The sequence below is a fragment of the Zonotrichia albicollis genome, chromosome 18 (genome assembly GCF_047830755.1).
Source record: "Zonotrichia albicollis isolate bZonAlb1 chromosome 18, bZonAlb1.hap1, whole genome shotgun sequence".
Classification (NCBI taxonomy): domain Eukaryota; kingdom Metazoa; phylum Chordata; class Aves; order Passeriformes; family Passerellidae; genus Zonotrichia; species Zonotrichia albicollis.
The window spans coordinates 8,559,799-8,576,711 of NC_133836.1; the positions used below are offsets into that span (position 1 = coordinate 8,559,799).

Below are 16,913 nucleotides of genomic sequence, written 5' to 3' on the forward strand. Positions count from 1 at the left end.
GTGTGGCAGCAGCGGAGGGATACCTGCACTCTGACAACCCCTCCCGCCCCTCTCCGCTGGCCGTAGCCGCGGCGGCGACCACCCGCTCCTCACAGCCCCGTCTCCAGCCCGTGCCCTCAGCGGGAGTGAGAGATAGCGGGGCAGAGTCAGGCAGGAGGGTGAGGGCGGGCGGGAGGCGGCGGCAATGGGCGGAGGAAGAAGCGCGGCAGGGAGGGACTATTTGAGGAGACCCTGGCAGGCTGAGGTGCGGAGTGATTCCGGCGAGTGAGCGGCCCCGCACTGAGGCTGAGGAGAGCGGCGGGCGCGCCGGGCGCCATCCCAGCGAGGGCTCCGCGCCTGCGCCGCCTCCGCTGCCGTGAGGGGAGCACCGGCGGCTGCCCCGTTTCACCGCCCGCCCCTGCCCCGCGCCCCTGCCCCGGGGAGCTCGCTCCCAGCCATGGCCCAGATACTGCCCATTCGCTTCCAGGAGCACTTCCAGGTGAGCGCAGGGGGGCAGCAGAAAAGGCACGGGGTTGGGGTCCCCCTCTTCTGCCTCACCCCGTCTTTAGGAGAGGGGGGGCCGCGGCCTAGGCGGGCCGGGGGAGCGCTGAGGGCGGGGAGAGGGGGCCAGGCCGCGGGGGGATCTCCTCCGTCCCCTCCTTCCTTCCCTGCGGAGCGCGGCCGCCGTCCCGCTGCGCGCCGCGGGAAGGCGTGCGGGGCCGAGCCCGCCCCCGGTGCGGACTCTGAGCTGCCGCTTCTGCTCATCCATCCGTCCGTCCGTCCATCCTTCCATCTCCGGAGCTGCGTCCCCGCGGCGTGCGGAGCGGCCGCGATTTGTGCAGAGTCACTCGTCGCCTGAGGGACCTCCCGCTCCGGGGAGGGGGCGGCGCCGCGCCGGAGCCGCGCTGCTCGCCCCGGGCACCGCGGGCGCTCCCCCGCCTCGGCTTGGGTGGACGCCGCAGTCTTGCAGGCGGATTGTGGTTTTTCTCTTTCACCTAAACGACCATCAACCTCTGGATCGCGAAGGTTCCTGAGAACCTCTTTTTGTGCAGCCGTGAGGAAATTGGTGAGATGAGGTGCAAGAAACCATTTGGACTTGGAAGCTGCACAGCCGCTGTCCCTCCTTCCAAGCATAACAATATTAAAAAAATCCTCCCCCAGAATGACATGGTTCTGTTCTTAATATCCTGTGAAAACCGTAACGCCAGCGTTGGAAAAGATCCATAGCTAATGGATGCAGAACAGACAAACCGGTTTATGTGTTTCCTTGTGACCTGGTGGTGAGGGAGGGTTGTAAATGGAGTGAGAGAACAGCAGTCTCTGAACGTGCAGTTTGAGGCAGGAATTAAAGGAATTTGCTAAATGAATGAGAGAACAGGAAGTGGACTTGGCAAGTCATCCTTCTGTCGCTGTACCGCCCCTTTCTGTCAAATCAGGCATCCATTTCAAAATACGAACTAGGTGTCATCCCCCAGTGTGGACTGCGTGCTAGTCTGGGCATTTCAGCTTGGGAAATGGTTATGGCCACTTCCAGCTCCCTTTGGTATGTATTTTTTTGCTTAACTGGAAGAACTGCCCTGGTGACCCTAGAAGGAGCTCTAGCTGGAAAAAATCCAATAATTAGAGTGAATTCCAGAAATATCTAATCTCTCTGTCCGAGGGAAGAGACAAACCTGTGTCCTCTGAGTTTTCATGGGTTGGGAGAGTTTAACGTGGTGAAGAATTCTACCAGCCCTCCCTGGCCAGTGTCCACTATAGCAGTGATTATAGTAATCTCAAATAGGTTTCTAAGAGATGCAGAACAGCTGTCTGAGTAAGAAACTTGGGATCAAAGTGATTTTATTGTCACACTCTTTTTGGAGAGCATATAGTTCTTGCCATTTAAAACTGGCAAGCATAACCAATCCTGCTGATTGTGTTTGATCTATACAATAGCAGTGTGAGGACATCCCACTTAATATGCAGGAGGTGTCCTGTGCTGCTTTGCATGTTAAGTGACTGTTTCTGTGATTACCAGTGTTGTGTGTCTTGCAGCACTGCCAAAATCAGCGTTGTGCTACCTCAGGTTTGGGTGAGGGGCCTGCCCACCTGCTTTTCAAGGGTTTTGTACTGAAGTCATGCTCTATTTTTGCCCTTAAGCAATTTGATCTTATTGAAAAGGCTAAACCTGTGCTTGAGTTACTTTTTCTCAGCATGAAAGCTGCATGGAGGAGCAGGGAGAACCGTGGGGTGTCCATTGCTGTCATGTAGGAACAAACTTCTTCAGCATTCACTCTTGGCTGTATATTCCTTTGCTTCTCCCCCAGGCTGAGTGCAGAAGCCCTAAAGCAGTGCTCAGCTGAAGTCAGACTGAAATCAGTGGGAGCTGGGAGGAGGCATGCAGGAGCCTCCTCATGCTGCTTCTGCAGTTGTCCCTACATGGTGGGATAAATAGGGAGGGAAAATGGAAGGAATGTAGGAACTCCTGTGTTTGCTCTGGCTGGATATCTGCAGTACAGTTATATCAGCTCTAACTCACTGGATGTTGTAAACTAGAATCAAAAGTCATGAATTAATGTTACATGGTGCTTTTTGTCTGGTAGAGAATTTGTAAAAACATTAAGCCTTCTTTTCATAATACTACACTGTCGCACATATTTAGCCTTATCAGATTAGTCTCTCTCCCCCCCTCACATTCCTTTCAAGTAATTGTTTTGACTATGGTTAAATTATCATATTTAAAATTAATATGATAAATCTACTGTGCTGCTTTATGATAAAGCCAAAAAAGTTAAAATTCCATGTAATTGTTGTGTCTTCTAGTGATTCCAAGTTGTAAAATCTTTCTGTGCCTTAATTCAATCTGTGTACTGTTTCTACCTGTAGCCTTTTTAATTAATACAGCTGTAAGTGATTAGAATATCAGTTAGTGCTATAATTAATTCCAAGTTCAGCCTGTTGCTGATGAAACATTATTTCCCTTAAGTTCAGTGTCTTCCCGAGGTAGTTGTATGTACTTTACTAAAAGCAGAAGTGAACCGTGCAGAAAGTGCTCTCCAGAGGAGCTAAACATAAGCTGCAGTGCTAAATCCTGAACGCTTCTCTCCCACTCTCTCTTGCTGGAAGTGGATAAGTGGCAGTGTGAAGTGAAACAGGGATCTTGGTCCATGTAGAATTGGAGGAGTGCTGGGGATCAGGCAGACTGTTTACATTCTTTGTGCAGCTCATTTTGTCTTCCATTGATCATCCTTCTAACTGCAGTAGCTCCAAGTCTGTGCAGGAGGAGTGACTGCCAGTCACAGGGCACGTTGAATTTGAAGTTGTTACAGCTTGTGTGTTCAAGTCGTGTGTGAGCTGAAGGATAGAGAATGGTTGCGGTGAAAAAAAGATCTGCAGGTCTTGATGTGGTAGAAGGAATTCAGTCTGTTTGTTTAGCTCCATTTGATGCAATTGAACAGTTATTTTTAGATATGAACTCTGTCACTACGAGTCTTCACAAATTTATTAAGAGCTTTCATCTCGCTCATTTTTTCCCCAGAGGATATTGGAGTTTTAGGTTCCATAGCAAGGGAGGGGAATAAGACAAGGACTCAGTTTTTATCTGTCTGGTGACTGCCCAGCTGCAGCAGTGCAAACTCTGCCAAGTCCTGCTGCACTGAGTTACTCATGCATACTACTTAAGCTAATGTGATTTAATCAGGTTCTTAACTCCAGCATTTCTGTTGGAGCAGTGAATTATGAATTATTTACCAGATTGAACTCTTCCGAGGGAATTGCAGTTTACAATGGAAGTGCAGTAAAAGACCAAATATACTGGAAGATAGACTGGAAGCAGTACTACTGGAATCCAGTGTACAAAGTGTTCCTGATCTAAAATTAAACTTTTCCTTCACTTAGTCATTGCTTTTGTCTCTTTGTGCCTGAGTTTTTTCTCACTAGCAAAAATCTTTGCTTGTCTATGGGGAAAACTGTTGCTTAAGCAAGATCTCGGGTTCCAAGATTGGAACCTTTGATGCACAAACACAAAGTTCTGCTCCCTGTTCAGTAACTGACCCAGCCTCTTGAGCACAGGCAGCTACTGTGAGAAAACTGGTGTGCATGGCATGCTCTCAGTGTGAAGTGCTGCACATCTTGGTGCAGCACTGACAAGCTAAAATATCCTGGTTTAAGCATAAAGAATGTAAATTGATTTCCATCATTTTCAAGACAAAACCACTTTCTGTTTGGATAGTCTGACTTGTCTTATTAAGAATTACTATCTGTTGTGCAATAGGCATGACTGAGCTGCATGGTTTTCATAAGTTGATTTTGGTTGGACGTGTGCACTTAAGAAGCACTCAGGAATATTTGCAAGCTGTAAGTGACTTTTTAGATTTGTTTCAAAAGGTAGGGCTAAATATTATGACTTGATTCAGCTATTCAGTGATGAAGAGCCTCAGTTTGCTCATTGGATTCAGAAGTGCCCCTCACGTGGTAGTGATATCTCATTTGATAGATGATTCAATCCTCATCACAAACATACAGAAATAGATTTTTGTGTAGGGAGTAAATGTCACTGTAGATGAAAGCCTGATTGCAACTGCAGCTCAGACCAGTGGTCTTGCAGGTTTTAGGTCTTCCATACTTCCTTGGTGTCCCTCAGCTGTCAGGATGGGAACTATAGCAGGAGGTGAGGTGAGGGTGAGCTGTTGGGCAGGAATGTCCAACAGTTACATGCACATCCTTACTGGGAATGATTAGAGCTTTTGTAGTTACATGAGTAAGAGTTATGGGAAGCTATTACTGCATTCCTGGTTTGTATTACATTTAAAAAGATGTGTACTTACAGAACTTTTAGCAGGCAGTTTTTATTTGGGTGCATACAGCCTCTGTCCAAGCCTTACTCTTTTCTAATGGCCTTAGAAGCAGTAGTTGATCACCTCTAACAAGCATTTATGCCAGAATTATGTGGCATGAAGCTGAAAAGGGATACTCACACTAAACTCTGAAGAGATACTAAATTCACAGTTCTGACTCCATTTAACTGATGGTAGGTCCCAATTACTGGAGTGGCAGTATTAGACAGTAAGGCTTAATTATTTCTCATTAGAGAAATAGGCTTAGTTTGAAGACTGGAGGTGTCAGTATCTGAGTTGGTCTGTGCTGGCTCAGCCTGGATTGCTGCACTCCATAGTAAGGGAAAAGCATTTGAAAGCTCAATATTTAGTAAAGCTCTTGTGTAAGAGATGTCTTGAGTTAATTTCTTAGCAAATGGTACAATGCTGGTAAAGAACAGAGAAAGACTAAATATCATATTAATAATGGTCTTTCATCCTGAATATCTTTGTGTCCTCATTCATGTTGAGAAACAAATAATACATCTTAGTTTAATCTTTACCATGTCAGTAAGTTCTCAATATCCATAAAATGCTTGAAGGTTTTATGGTATCTAATCCACTCTGTTGTAGTACTAGATATCTATGAAGCAAAAATCCCTGTCTGTCTGGTTCATTCAGCCTGATCATGAGAATGGTTCTGTGCTCTGTGTGTAGCTAATGGGTGTTAGGGCAGGACTGGCATTAGGGGGTGTTACCTGTGGAACAGAATGTTGCCCTTTCCCCTACAGCAAGGCTTGCTGTAACCTACATGGGGCTGCTTGGTAGGGCTTAACTGGATTACCCAAAAGTAAAGTGGGGGTGAAATAATGGAAATTATGGTAAATGGAAATCATAATAAATACTGCTGGAATGACTGTGTAGTGGTGAATCTCTATTTTCAGAAGAAAACAGCCTTAGTTTGAGAGAGGGTACTGCTTGACTAAGAAGCCTAATAAAAAATGAAAATTCAGTAGTAGTTGAGAGGCCTGTTGTTTGTTCACTCCTTTATGAAAATAAGCTGAAAAATCACTAATTAATATATATAAATCTCAGTAATGATCTGTAGCATCTTCACCTGAGGCCTTTTAATATACATGGCTAAGTGCTTGCTACCTCCTGTAATAAAGTTATACTAATTTTATTCTTGAGGAAGGGAGGGGAAGGTGCTTTAGAACAACGTTGTCCCGATCATCATGGAAGATTTGTCCCATCCAGGGTAAGAGTGGTGCTGGCTGATGCACGTTATTTGATGGTGGAGGGATTCTGCTCATGTTCTTCTGTCTAGTCAGTAAGAAATAGGCTCTTACAGTGCCTCCCATGTCTCAGGAGGATACATACCATCCCCTAATGGCAGGAACAGTCTTCAGTGTTTTCAGACCGTTAAATTGTGAAGTGCTGGCGTCATTGACTGAGGCTTGCAGTACTCACATGACCGTGCTTTAGGGAGTACTGGCATTTAGCCTTTAAAAGATGTGATGGGTTTCCCTGATAATAACGATGGCAGTGATACTCAAACAGAATTTAGCATTACCTTTCCTGAAGTCTTTGCTAGATTTTATCATATGTTAAAGCTGGAAATTTTAATACCAGAGTGTGTTGCAAAATTATACTTGCCTTAGTAAAGATACCCAAAATGTTTTCTTAAACAGGGACCAGACTTTGAAGTGAATAATGGTGGGTTTAAAGCTGAACTTCAAGGAAATGCCTCAAAGGTTCTCACTTTGCAAAATGAGTGTCCAGGGGCTGTCTCTTGAAGAGTAGGTCAGACTGAAGCACACTAATTGAGAAGAGACCTTGAAAAAGCTGTGTTTCTGCTTCAATACTCTGGAAATACATCTGAATTTGGATTAATTAAATCAAGCTAGGAACTTAGTTGTGCTGCAGTTAAATCTCTTGACTACTCTTGTGACTCTTAATGAGTCTCTTGTAATGGACTGTACTCTGTTGGCAGATGGACTCAGAACATACTCAGCATCAAAGTGCTTAAGTGTCAAATATGTCAGCATGTAATTGTGGCAATATGTGGACATTGTCTGGTGTAGAGCAAGTGAGCAACAACAGTGGAATTAAGAGCCTGTTATTTATTCTTCTGTTGTCCAAAGTCACAGAAGTTGGTGGAGCTACGACTTGCATGTTTATTGGGTGCTAAAACATTGTGTGTTACATATGAAAGGTACACAGGTTGTCTTGGTATGAAAACTTCTTTCCTTCCTGACACAGAAGCATGTATTAGCCACCTACCTGCCAGATTTGTTTTCAGAACTGGGTGCAAGCATGATCTGATAACCTTGTGCCTAAACTTTGATTCTCTTTTGGAATGAGTGGCACCTGCTGAAGTTTACTGTTGTGTGTTAAGTATTTCCCCCTGAAGTGAGGAGTTCGCTGAATGGCTCGCAGTTCTGCTGAGAAACACTTATGGGAGTGAGTAAATGTCTTTTTATGCATTCGTACATTTGGCTATATTACATTACTGAAAGTTGAGTCTGTTGAGATTAGCAATTACTGAGCTGAATAGCTCTTCATTAGTCAGCTCAACAGAAAACAAACAATTCCTGAGGCATTCTTGGGCTCAGTCCCAACACGTCACACTTAGAGGTATCTCTGTTACATACCCAGTTTATGATTTAGTGAGTAGCGTTACAGAACCTGTAACCAGCCATGATCAGCCAGCTCAAACACACCAAAACAGTGTTTGTGATGCCATCATGGACTTCTTGCCCAAGGGATTTAGTCTGTTGTGTGAGGCTCCTGGTGGTATGTATCAAAGGAGTGTAATGACTCAGTGATGCTGGTGGTGGACTCTGTTCTGTCTCCTTGAGGGCAGTAATTTTTCCCTTGCAGTGCCCTGAAAAGCAGTGTAGGTTAATCCTTTGAGAAGCTTCAGTGGAGCCGATGCAGTTCCTGTGCTTGAAAAGCATCGCTTTGGGGCATAAAGCAGGTGCTCAGGCTTGTTACAGTTATAGAAGGTGCAGCTTACTCATGTACTAAACCAGGCTGTGCTGCACAGGTAAATCTGATTTACTGTGGACCAATGGAACAGTGACATTTGTTCACTACCACCTCCTCCTGTTAACTGAAATTGAGAGTGAATGGAAATAAAGTTAACACAAAAGGATGAAAATTATATATATACATAGGTGTCTTGTAGGGGAGTCTGTTTGGCACCTCAGAATGACTCCAGGTTACATTTAGAGTAACTACTTTGGTTTTAGTGTTGTGTGGTTGAGCACAAGTTATGTTTTTAGAGCTGGATGTATGGCTGGAAGGGGCCTGCATCCTTGTCTTTGTTGTTGAGCCTAATGGCATGACATGTTGGGCAAGGAGAGATGAAGTGATTGTTTATTTTAACACATCTTTCTTACCTTTAACTGGTAAGAATTAGGTGTTCTGTGAAGCAAGATGAACAAGTCCACTTGTAGGCCAACTGAGACCTGCTGTGTAGACTTCATTCTACACTGTTGCTAGGAGGGGGTTGCATTTGGGTTAATTGATTCTTTCTGTACTGCCCTCTGATGCTGAACATTGTCATTCTGCCACTTAAGTTTTGTACATCAAATTTACCGACCTTGCTAAAACTGGAAGAGTGGTGCTACTGCTGGTGTAGTCTTTATCACTGTATTAAAACCAGGTTAAGTAATAAACACATAAGTTAAAACTCCTTTTAGTTTGCATCAATAATACAACTTCAGAATGTTTTTAGGACCTGTATACTGACAGTTGTGTAGTTCTTTGCCTGTGGAACAAAGAGACTCAGAAGATAAATCAGGGTTCAATAATGCACACTCCAGTCAGAGAAACTCATCAGTCTTGCATTTCCTTCTGGAGGAGATTTCAGACGTAGAGGCTTGAGTTAGACCTTCAACATGGGAAGGATAATAAAGTACTCTTTTTTTGTCTTTCTAGCTCCAAAATTTGGGCATTAATCCAGCAAACATTGGATTCAGCACCCTAACAATGGAGTCTGACAAGTTCATCTGCATAAGGGAGAAAGTAGGAGAGCAGGCACAAGTAGTGATAATTGACATGAGTGATCCAACAACACCCATCAGACGTCCAATTTCTGCAGAAAGTGCCATCATGAATCCAGCCTCTAAAGTAATAGCACTCAAAGGTGAGTCACCCTTTAGGACTGCAGTACGGAAACTACTGTTTAGCTCTACTACTTATTAGTGCTCTTAAATTCAGTATAAACTTTCTAAGAAGAATGTATATGAGGACAAGAATTCTTGCCTGAACTTGCATGCTGTATTTTTGGTAGTAGATCTTTCAGTAATCTATGGATGATTTGCCTCCAAGTGGATGTGAGTTGCTTGGACCTGGCACTGCAGCCTCCTATGCTCACTGAGGACCAGGTCAGCCTCTGGTATACTTTCCCTTTAAACAGGTATTGTAAACATAATGGACACTTGTATAGATGAATAGGGGTGTAAAGCCACATTTTTTGCCCTGTCCTGGTCCTTTCTTGTAGCTCTGAAGTTTTTACTAGATAGTGACAAAAATGTCATAAGGATGATCAGTAAGTGTAAAAGTCTGAACATAACAAATGTGTTAAATTTGACAGTTATGAGGTCTTGCAGCTAGAAGACCTCTGTTTACTGCTACCTGTGGTGTTGTTCCTGCCTTTAAGTAGCACTCTGAGATCAAAATAGTAATTTTTAATTCATGTCTGGCTCTTTTCTCAAATGACCAACATCTGGTATTTAATCTCAATAACTGTTACTGACTATGTACTTTTCTTCCTGCATCTTATCTAAACAGATGGTGAGTGAACTCTGTCCTGACATTGTATGTTTGGTAGTACAGAATGGTCCCATCTCATAAAAAGTACTGAACTTTAAGGTAGCCATTTGACAGTTCACTTCATGGCCAGGTGGGGGAATCTTAATCCCCAACTGGTATTACAGTGATCATGTTCTCCATTGGCTTGTTTCCAACCATTTGGCTGTTTTGACTATTGACTGTACCAAGTGAAGGAGGAGAGTGTGCTTTTCGTGTTTGTGTGTATATGTGGTGGAAGTACAGTTGATAGACAAAATGAAGTTGCAATATTTTTATGAGAGACCTGCTAGCATGTCCTGTGTGCTGTTCATTTCTGCTTAAGTGTGGTTTTTATTGTGAAAAATCATGGTGAAATTACTTGGGGGTCCAAGAAACCATCCTTAGAACTGGTGCAAAACCTTCAACTTCTCTGATCTCAGGCTTATACTGACATAAGGTGAGAACTAATGTGAATATTGACTTCACTTGTAGTGATAGTTATGCATCTTCCAAAGGACTGCCTTACCCTGGGTATGGGTAAAGGTAATAATAATAAAAAAAATCAGATCTGTTGTGAGTTTACTGTCCTTTATCTTGGACCCCTTTACACAAACTGTATTGGCAAGGAAAGTGCCTTCTCTACACTAACAGAGCTTCATCTACCTCTTAAAAGGAAACTACATAATCAGGTTTGAAAACTAATATACTAACTAAATGGATTATCATCAGCTTCAAAGAATATAACTTTATTCTTGCCAGTTAGGACTTGTTCAAAAGGAGCATTATTCTGTCCATTCAGAGTGAGTAAATCTCTCCTCTGAACCAACAAGGCTGAGTTAATGATGTTGACATGCAGACTTGTGTTGTCAAGTGTTGCAAACTTAATGATCTCTTCTGTAAATAATCTAGTGGTCAGAAGGTTGGGTAGAAAGAGGGTTAATAGAGCTATCTAACCAGTATGTTATCCATGATAACCTGCAGACATGGATTAAGTCAGTCTGTCTCTCCAGACTTCTCCCTGCTGATTGAGTCAGGCTTCAATAGTCAAAATGGTTACCTATTGTGACTCCGTGTGCCATGATGGGCAGTTGCTCGTAATCCCAGGATTATTGAGCAATAAATGTAGAAACCCACCCTCAGAAAAAGAAATGAAATGGTTCTTGATTTTTAGCTGATGTACAGTATGCACAATTTCATTTCTCGATTGCATGTGGCATTCTCGTGGTGTACCAAGATTTATGCATTGTCCTCGTGTTCTTGGTGCTCTTGCACTGCTCTGTACTGGGAGTGCTCAGCAGTGGCTGTAAGTGGAGAATGCAGCATTCGAGGGTGCTTCCATTCTTTGTGTAATGGAGAAATGTCATGCTCCAGTCAACTGTAATGTAAGTTCTTGTGCTGATGTTCAAAAATCGAATCTGCTTACTTAATTACACCTGTATAATCTAAATAGATTCACCAGTTTGGTAGTTTGATCAGAAAAACCTTAAGTCTTTTTGTCTCGAATCTTGCTGTAATAAAATGTTCAAGTAGACATAAGACTCAAATGCACACTTGCCCTCACTATGACTGTATAGCAGGTCCTGCTTCTCAGTCCAAATAACAGAATTTTTTAATAGTTCAGTTACTATGAATTTTAGTTACTGTGAAGTTTGAATATATGTTGCCACATTTAGGGAGATGTAAAGCAGTGTTTTCTGCAGCTCCCAACATCCAGGGCTAAACTGCCTAGTGAAGCTTGTTGAAGCCATTTCCATCTGTGACATAACAGCCAAATTCAGCCTAGAAAAGAGACAAGCATGAGCTCTTAGCTGTTTGTCAGTTTCTCCTATGTTCTTAAACCTAGGAAAGGCATACTGTTTCCTGTTCAGGAAGTCTGTCCTTAAGAACCGTTCTTCTGGGATTGTTGTTTAGATGGTGACCAGAGAACTCCTTGTCTCCTGGCTGCATGTGAGGCTGCACACTGTGGCAGTTGAAAATCCATCTTTTGATAGCACCAGGCCACTGCTGGACAAATTGTTGTCCAAGAGAGTAAATACACTGTTTCCAGCTATCAGTTTACTGGGCTTAGTGCATCTGTCTAACACAGAGCATGTGCAGAGCACAGTGTTCATTAGCAGGCTGCTGTTGGTCCCAGGGAAGCTAGCAAGCTCTCCTGGGATGTTGTTGATCAGGTTGACAGTTCTCAATGCTGTTAAACCAGGCAGCAAATGCTGCATGTGATAGCTCTTAAGTCTTGCATTGTCTCTTGGCACTGCATTCAAGTAACGCGATCAATTTATGTATAAATTATGCTAAAACATTATAGAGCAGTTCGAGATACATATTAACTTGGGATTAGTAGCTCCTGAATATGATTTCTCCATGGCCAGCAGCCTTTATCTATCAGCGAACATCTCCCAGTTTGGCAGTCACAAGTGTTACTAGCAGGAAACACTTCTGAAATGGGGATAGAAATAATGGCATTACAAGCCAATATTCCAGCAGTCTGAGTGGGTGTCTTGTGAACAGAAAAGAATATTCCTGGAGCTGAGTTGTCTCATCTGCAGTAAAATAAAACATCACTTTGACTTCATGGAAGGAGTGGATTCCCTTATTCTTTATAATTTGGTTCAGTTAGCATTGGTTTTAAGTCTACTTAGCAGGGTAGAGCTTCTGGTTGTTAAAAAGGACTACTGAAATCAAGCTTAAACCTGCAGTGTAGTTTCCTAAGTCATGAAGAGGTAATCTTAACTGGACCTAAACCTCCAAACCTTCCTATAGCCTTTCTGAGCTTTGACTTTCCTCTTGAGTAGATACTTGTACAAAGCCCATGTAGTTCAGTGTGCAGTTCTTCCAGCAGGAAAACAAAATGGGAGCTGTGATCTTTGGCTGTCTGAAGCCGTTTCAAGTCTCATGCTGTTTGACTCGGTCCAGGTCATCTACAGCAGCTACTAAATTGACATAAAGTGGAGCCATTCTTTCTATTAATTATACTGAGTGACATCTACTAGGCATCTGTAACTTGGCCTAGCAGTGCTGCCAGCTGGCAGCACAAGAGTTTACACAAGCTCTGTAGCTTAGACTGTCTTTTACTGCAGCTTACAGTAAATTGAAGTGTCCATGCTTGTCAGTTGTTGGAATGTCTGTGTGAGTGTCCATAAGGAGATTGTGGTTGGTTTTGGGATGGTACAAGTGTTGGGGGTGGAGAGGGGAATCTGTTCAGTCAGGTGTCAAAGGAGACTGAGATGTGACAGGACACTAACCCTGTCTGTAGCACCACTGCAACAGTGGCTTTAACTGGGTGCTTGTAAATGGGCAGACTACAGGATGGCCATTGTGGTAATTGATCTGTGATGTTTCTTGGATTTTGTCATACTAGCTGGGAAAACACTTCAGATCTTTAACATTGAGATGAAAAGTAAAATGAAAGCCCACACAATGGCTGAGGAAGTGATCTTCTGGAAATGGATATCTGTGAATACAGTTGCCTTGGTGACAGAGACAGCAGTGTACCACTGGAGCATGGAGGGAGAATCACAACCCCAAAAGATGTTTGATAGACATGCTAGTCTTGCAGGCTGCCAAATCATCAATTACAGAACAGATGAACACCAAAAATGGCTGCTGCTGATAGGAATTTCAGCACAGGTAAGTTCCCTGGCAGCAATATGTTATGAAGGAAATTGGGAGAGACCTGGCCCCACTTAGCTTAATAGCTGCTGTAGTTTAACCTTGGTTTCTGTAAATTAAAAATTCAAAGCTATCTTTTGTGTAGAAATAGCCTGACTTCTAGTTTGGTTCAAGTGTTGGAGGAGGGGATGAGAGGCATTTGCTGCTTTTTAGTTTACTGTCCCAAGGGTCTTGCTGCAAACATTTGAAGTCTTCTCTAAAAGCTAACCTTTTCTTTTTTCTAGCAAAATCGTGTGGTTGGTGCAATGCAGCTGTACTCAGTTGATAGAAAAGTCTCCCAACCTATAGAAGGCCATGCAGCAGCATTTGCAGAATTCAAAATAGAGGGAAATGCCAAACCTTCTACCCTCTTCTGTTTTGCTGTGAGGAGTCCTGCAGGAGGCAAGGTAAATTCTACAGCTGTGTTCCTGTAGTGCCATAAGTAGGTTGTTTGCAGCAAACTGAATGTGGAATTCATTAGCATTGGATATGCTACAACTGCTGAGCAGTCTGTGCTGGGCTGAGGTAACACCACAGTAAATGCCTTGTCTTTACTAGTCTTGTCCTCCAAAACTGATGAATTGACAAGTGTGACTCAAAATATCATGAATGGGTTGGCTTGAATAGGAATAGTCACTTTCATAAAAAGAGGGGTTGTTTTAGTTTTTTTTTTATTCTTCTCCCAGGTTTTAATTTATCAGGTTCCAGAAAATTTAACATTCTGAATATGTGGAGCACAGCTCCCCAGACTGTGTTGGCCAAATGTGGCAGATGACTTCAGTAGCATATCTGAGGAAAGGAACTCCTTTCATGTGGCTGCACTTGCAGGCAATCTTGTGACATGAGCTCTTTTCTTCCTAGCTGCACATAATCGAAGTAGGTCAGCCAGCTACTGGAAATCAGCCATTTGTTAAGAAAGCTGTTGATGTGTTTTTCCCACCTGAGGCACAGACAGACTTTCCTGTGGCAATGCAGGTAAATGTTTGACCTCCCCTAAAATGAGCTTTATAGACTGGCAAAGGGCTGACATCTGCTGCTAAGATTGCTTTCTATAGTGCTTTGCTGTCATTCTTCCTAGTTCTGGGGGGGCTGTAATGGGTTTGTGGGAGGTAGCATGGACATTAAAACAGTAACTTAAATATATAAACTGCTCCTATATTTTAAAAAATAATAAACAAAAAGCCCCAACAAAACTTCTACCAAAAAAAAAATAACCCAAACCAATGAAAAAGACAACAGAAAAACCCCCTTGAGAGTGTGTTCAGGGAGAATGTATCCAACATCGCTTCAGCTATTCACCTTCCTACTAATGTTCCAAGTTCTGGATAAGAATATCAGCATACCTCATACCTCCTGTAGTAGCAGCACAGAAAAGGCAATTTGGGGCATAAGTGGGAGGTTCTTTAGGAAGAAACAGAGCTAGTTGCTATCACAGACCAAATTTCACTAAGCATGTCTCTAGGACTAGAAATGTGTCATAAAATCAGACTATCTTGGAGCCTAAGACTGCTGATAAGTCTAATAGACTAGCTTTGGAAATAGACCAAGAGATGCCCATAACTAAGGTGCATCCGTGGCTCTGTGCTTCAGCTTAAGGCTTAATTAACAAAACATCCAGAAACTTGTTCCAAGGGGAGAGTACTTTTATGTTTGAGAACCTTTTTGGCTTGAAAGCCTCCCCAGTTTCAGTGACTTGACAGATAAACTGGAGTACTCAGTAGATGAGCTTGGTTTAGATTCTGCTGGTGCTTTGGGTAGGCTTTGTTGGAAGAGAATGAGATTTTCTCATTAATGTTTCTGAACATATCTAGACTAGAATGCTAATTATGTCCAAACTTTTCTCCTCAGCTTGGCTTATTAGGATGAGGAGTATGTTCTTTGCTGCAGATGAATTTTAATTTCCCTTCAACCTCTGTTCACTGGAGCTATGCCTGCAAATGGCCAGCAAAGCTGTTCATTGCTTTTGAGTCTGAAAGGAAGAAGCCTGAAGCTATATTTGTTCTTAGTGTCAGTACAAAGGCATGTCTCTGCAGTGCTTTCTTGTGACTAGGCTAAAGGCAGCTGTCTTTAGTGTTACAATCTTACTAGTTTTTACTGATAGAAACCTGTTTTTTGGCAGATTGGAATTAAGCATGGTGTGATTTATCTGATCACGAAGTATGGATATATCCACATGTATGACTTGGAGTCTGGAGTGTGCATCTACATGAACCGTATTAGTGCTGACACTATCTTTGTCACAGCTCCTCATGAACCTACCTCAGGCATTATTGGTGTGAACAAAAAAGGACAGGTAACAAATCCACCATTCTGTTTCTGAGCCTTCTAAAGTTCAAATGGAATGTAACAAACCTAAGCAGTGACTTGATGCAACCAATGTCATGGAAGAGAGCAAGTGACTATTTGATTAATCAGTTTTTGTGTCTGCTAGTGTAGAGCTACTTGAAGAAGAACTTGGTTTTTTACTAATTTGCTCCTTCACTGATGAGCTGTACAGCCATTTTGTTGTTGTATTTCATAGTAGTTGTGGAAAGGACAGTACTCCTCAATATGCCTCTTGTCCTTTGCAGGTGCTTTCTGTGTGTGTTGAGGAAGACAACATTGTGAACTATGCTACGAATGTTCTCCAGAATCCTGACTTGGGGCTGCGAATGGCTATACGGAGTAACCTGGCAGGGGCAGAGGAGTTGTTTGCCAGAAAGTTCAACACACTGTTTGCTCAAGGAAACTATGCAGATGCTGCTAAAGTAGCTGCATCTGCACCAAAGGTAAGTAACTCCAAAGGTAAAGCTTAGAAATCATGGAAACTTGCCTAAGCTTAGTGGATTGCTTAGGTCACTTTGATTTCAGAGCTTGACATTCAAAACATAAAGAAGCCGTAAGGAGTGGCTGCTATCCATTTCTAACCAAACTGGACTTTCTATGGCCACTGACTTCCTGCTAGGAAGTAATTGATTTGATGGTCTCTGTCCTGAAGGTTTAACAGTAGATGCTTCAGTTTATACTTCAACCTGCTTTTTTTGCTAATGCTCTTCAGTCTTCACTAATTAAACACTGCTTCTCTCTGTCTTGTGTCTGTTCAGGGAATTCTCCGTACCAGTGATACAATTAGGAAGTTCCAGAGTGTACCAGCTCAGCCTGGGCAGGCCTCTCCCCTGCTCCAGTACTTTGGAATATTGCTCGACCAGGGCCAGCTGAACAAGTTTGAATCTCTGGAGCTCTGTCGCCCCGTCCTGCAGCAGGGCCGCAAACAGCTTCTGGAGAAGTGGCTGAAGGAAGACAAGGTAGGCTCGATCGTGACATTAGCCTGCTTCTGTTGCCTTTAACAGTTGGGTGTGAACAACACTTTGTTGATGCTACAACTCTGAATTCTTCTGCTTGACCAAATACCACTTCTGACTTCAGCTGGAGTGCTCGGAGGAGCTGGGAGACTTGGTGAAGACGGCTGACCCAACCCTTGCACTCAGCGTCTACCTTCGAGCTAATGTGCCAAACAAAGTGATCCAGTGCTTTGCTGAAACTGGCCAATTCCAGAAAATAGTGCTGTATGCTAAGAAGGTAAATAATTTATTACAAACTGCAGGCTCTGTCTTATGTTTAATGTGTCCATTGTGCAAATCATGGTATATTACTATGGTCTAAAAAGTCTAAAAAATAAACTTCAAAGCATCCAGAATTTTATGAAGTATTAAT

General features: G+C 43.0%; 1 protein-coding gene across 3 annotated transcripts in view; it reads left to right on the forward strand.

The window, feature by feature from the left end:
* The first annotated feature begins 215 nt into the window (after positions 1-215).
* The window catches only part of CLTCL1 (clathrin heavy chain like 1), a 34,709-nt gene continuing 18,011 nt past the window's right edge, over positions 216-16,913 (forward strand). For 2 of the 3 annotated variants that reach the window (XM_005488887.4, XM_074554332.1), the window contains exons 1-9: positions 216-478; positions 8,718-8,925; positions 12,931-13,199; positions 13,466-13,627; positions 14,082-14,195; positions 15,340-15,513; positions 15,791-15,988; positions 16,304-16,504; positions 16,626-16,778. In XM_005488887.4, the coding sequence (XP_005488944.1) occupies positions 437-478; positions 8,718-8,925; positions 12,931-13,199; positions 13,466-13,627; positions 14,082-14,195; positions 15,340-15,513; positions 15,791-15,988; positions 16,304-16,504; positions 16,626-16,778 (1,521 nt within the window). In that variant the 5' untranslated portion in view covers positions 216-436. The remainder of the gene's footprint in view (positions 479-8,717; positions 8,926-12,930; positions 13,200-13,465; positions 13,628-14,081; positions 14,196-15,339; positions 15,514-15,790; positions 15,989-16,303; positions 16,505-16,625; positions 16,779-16,913) is intronic. The other variant, XM_005488889.4, reaches the window with a different exon arrangement.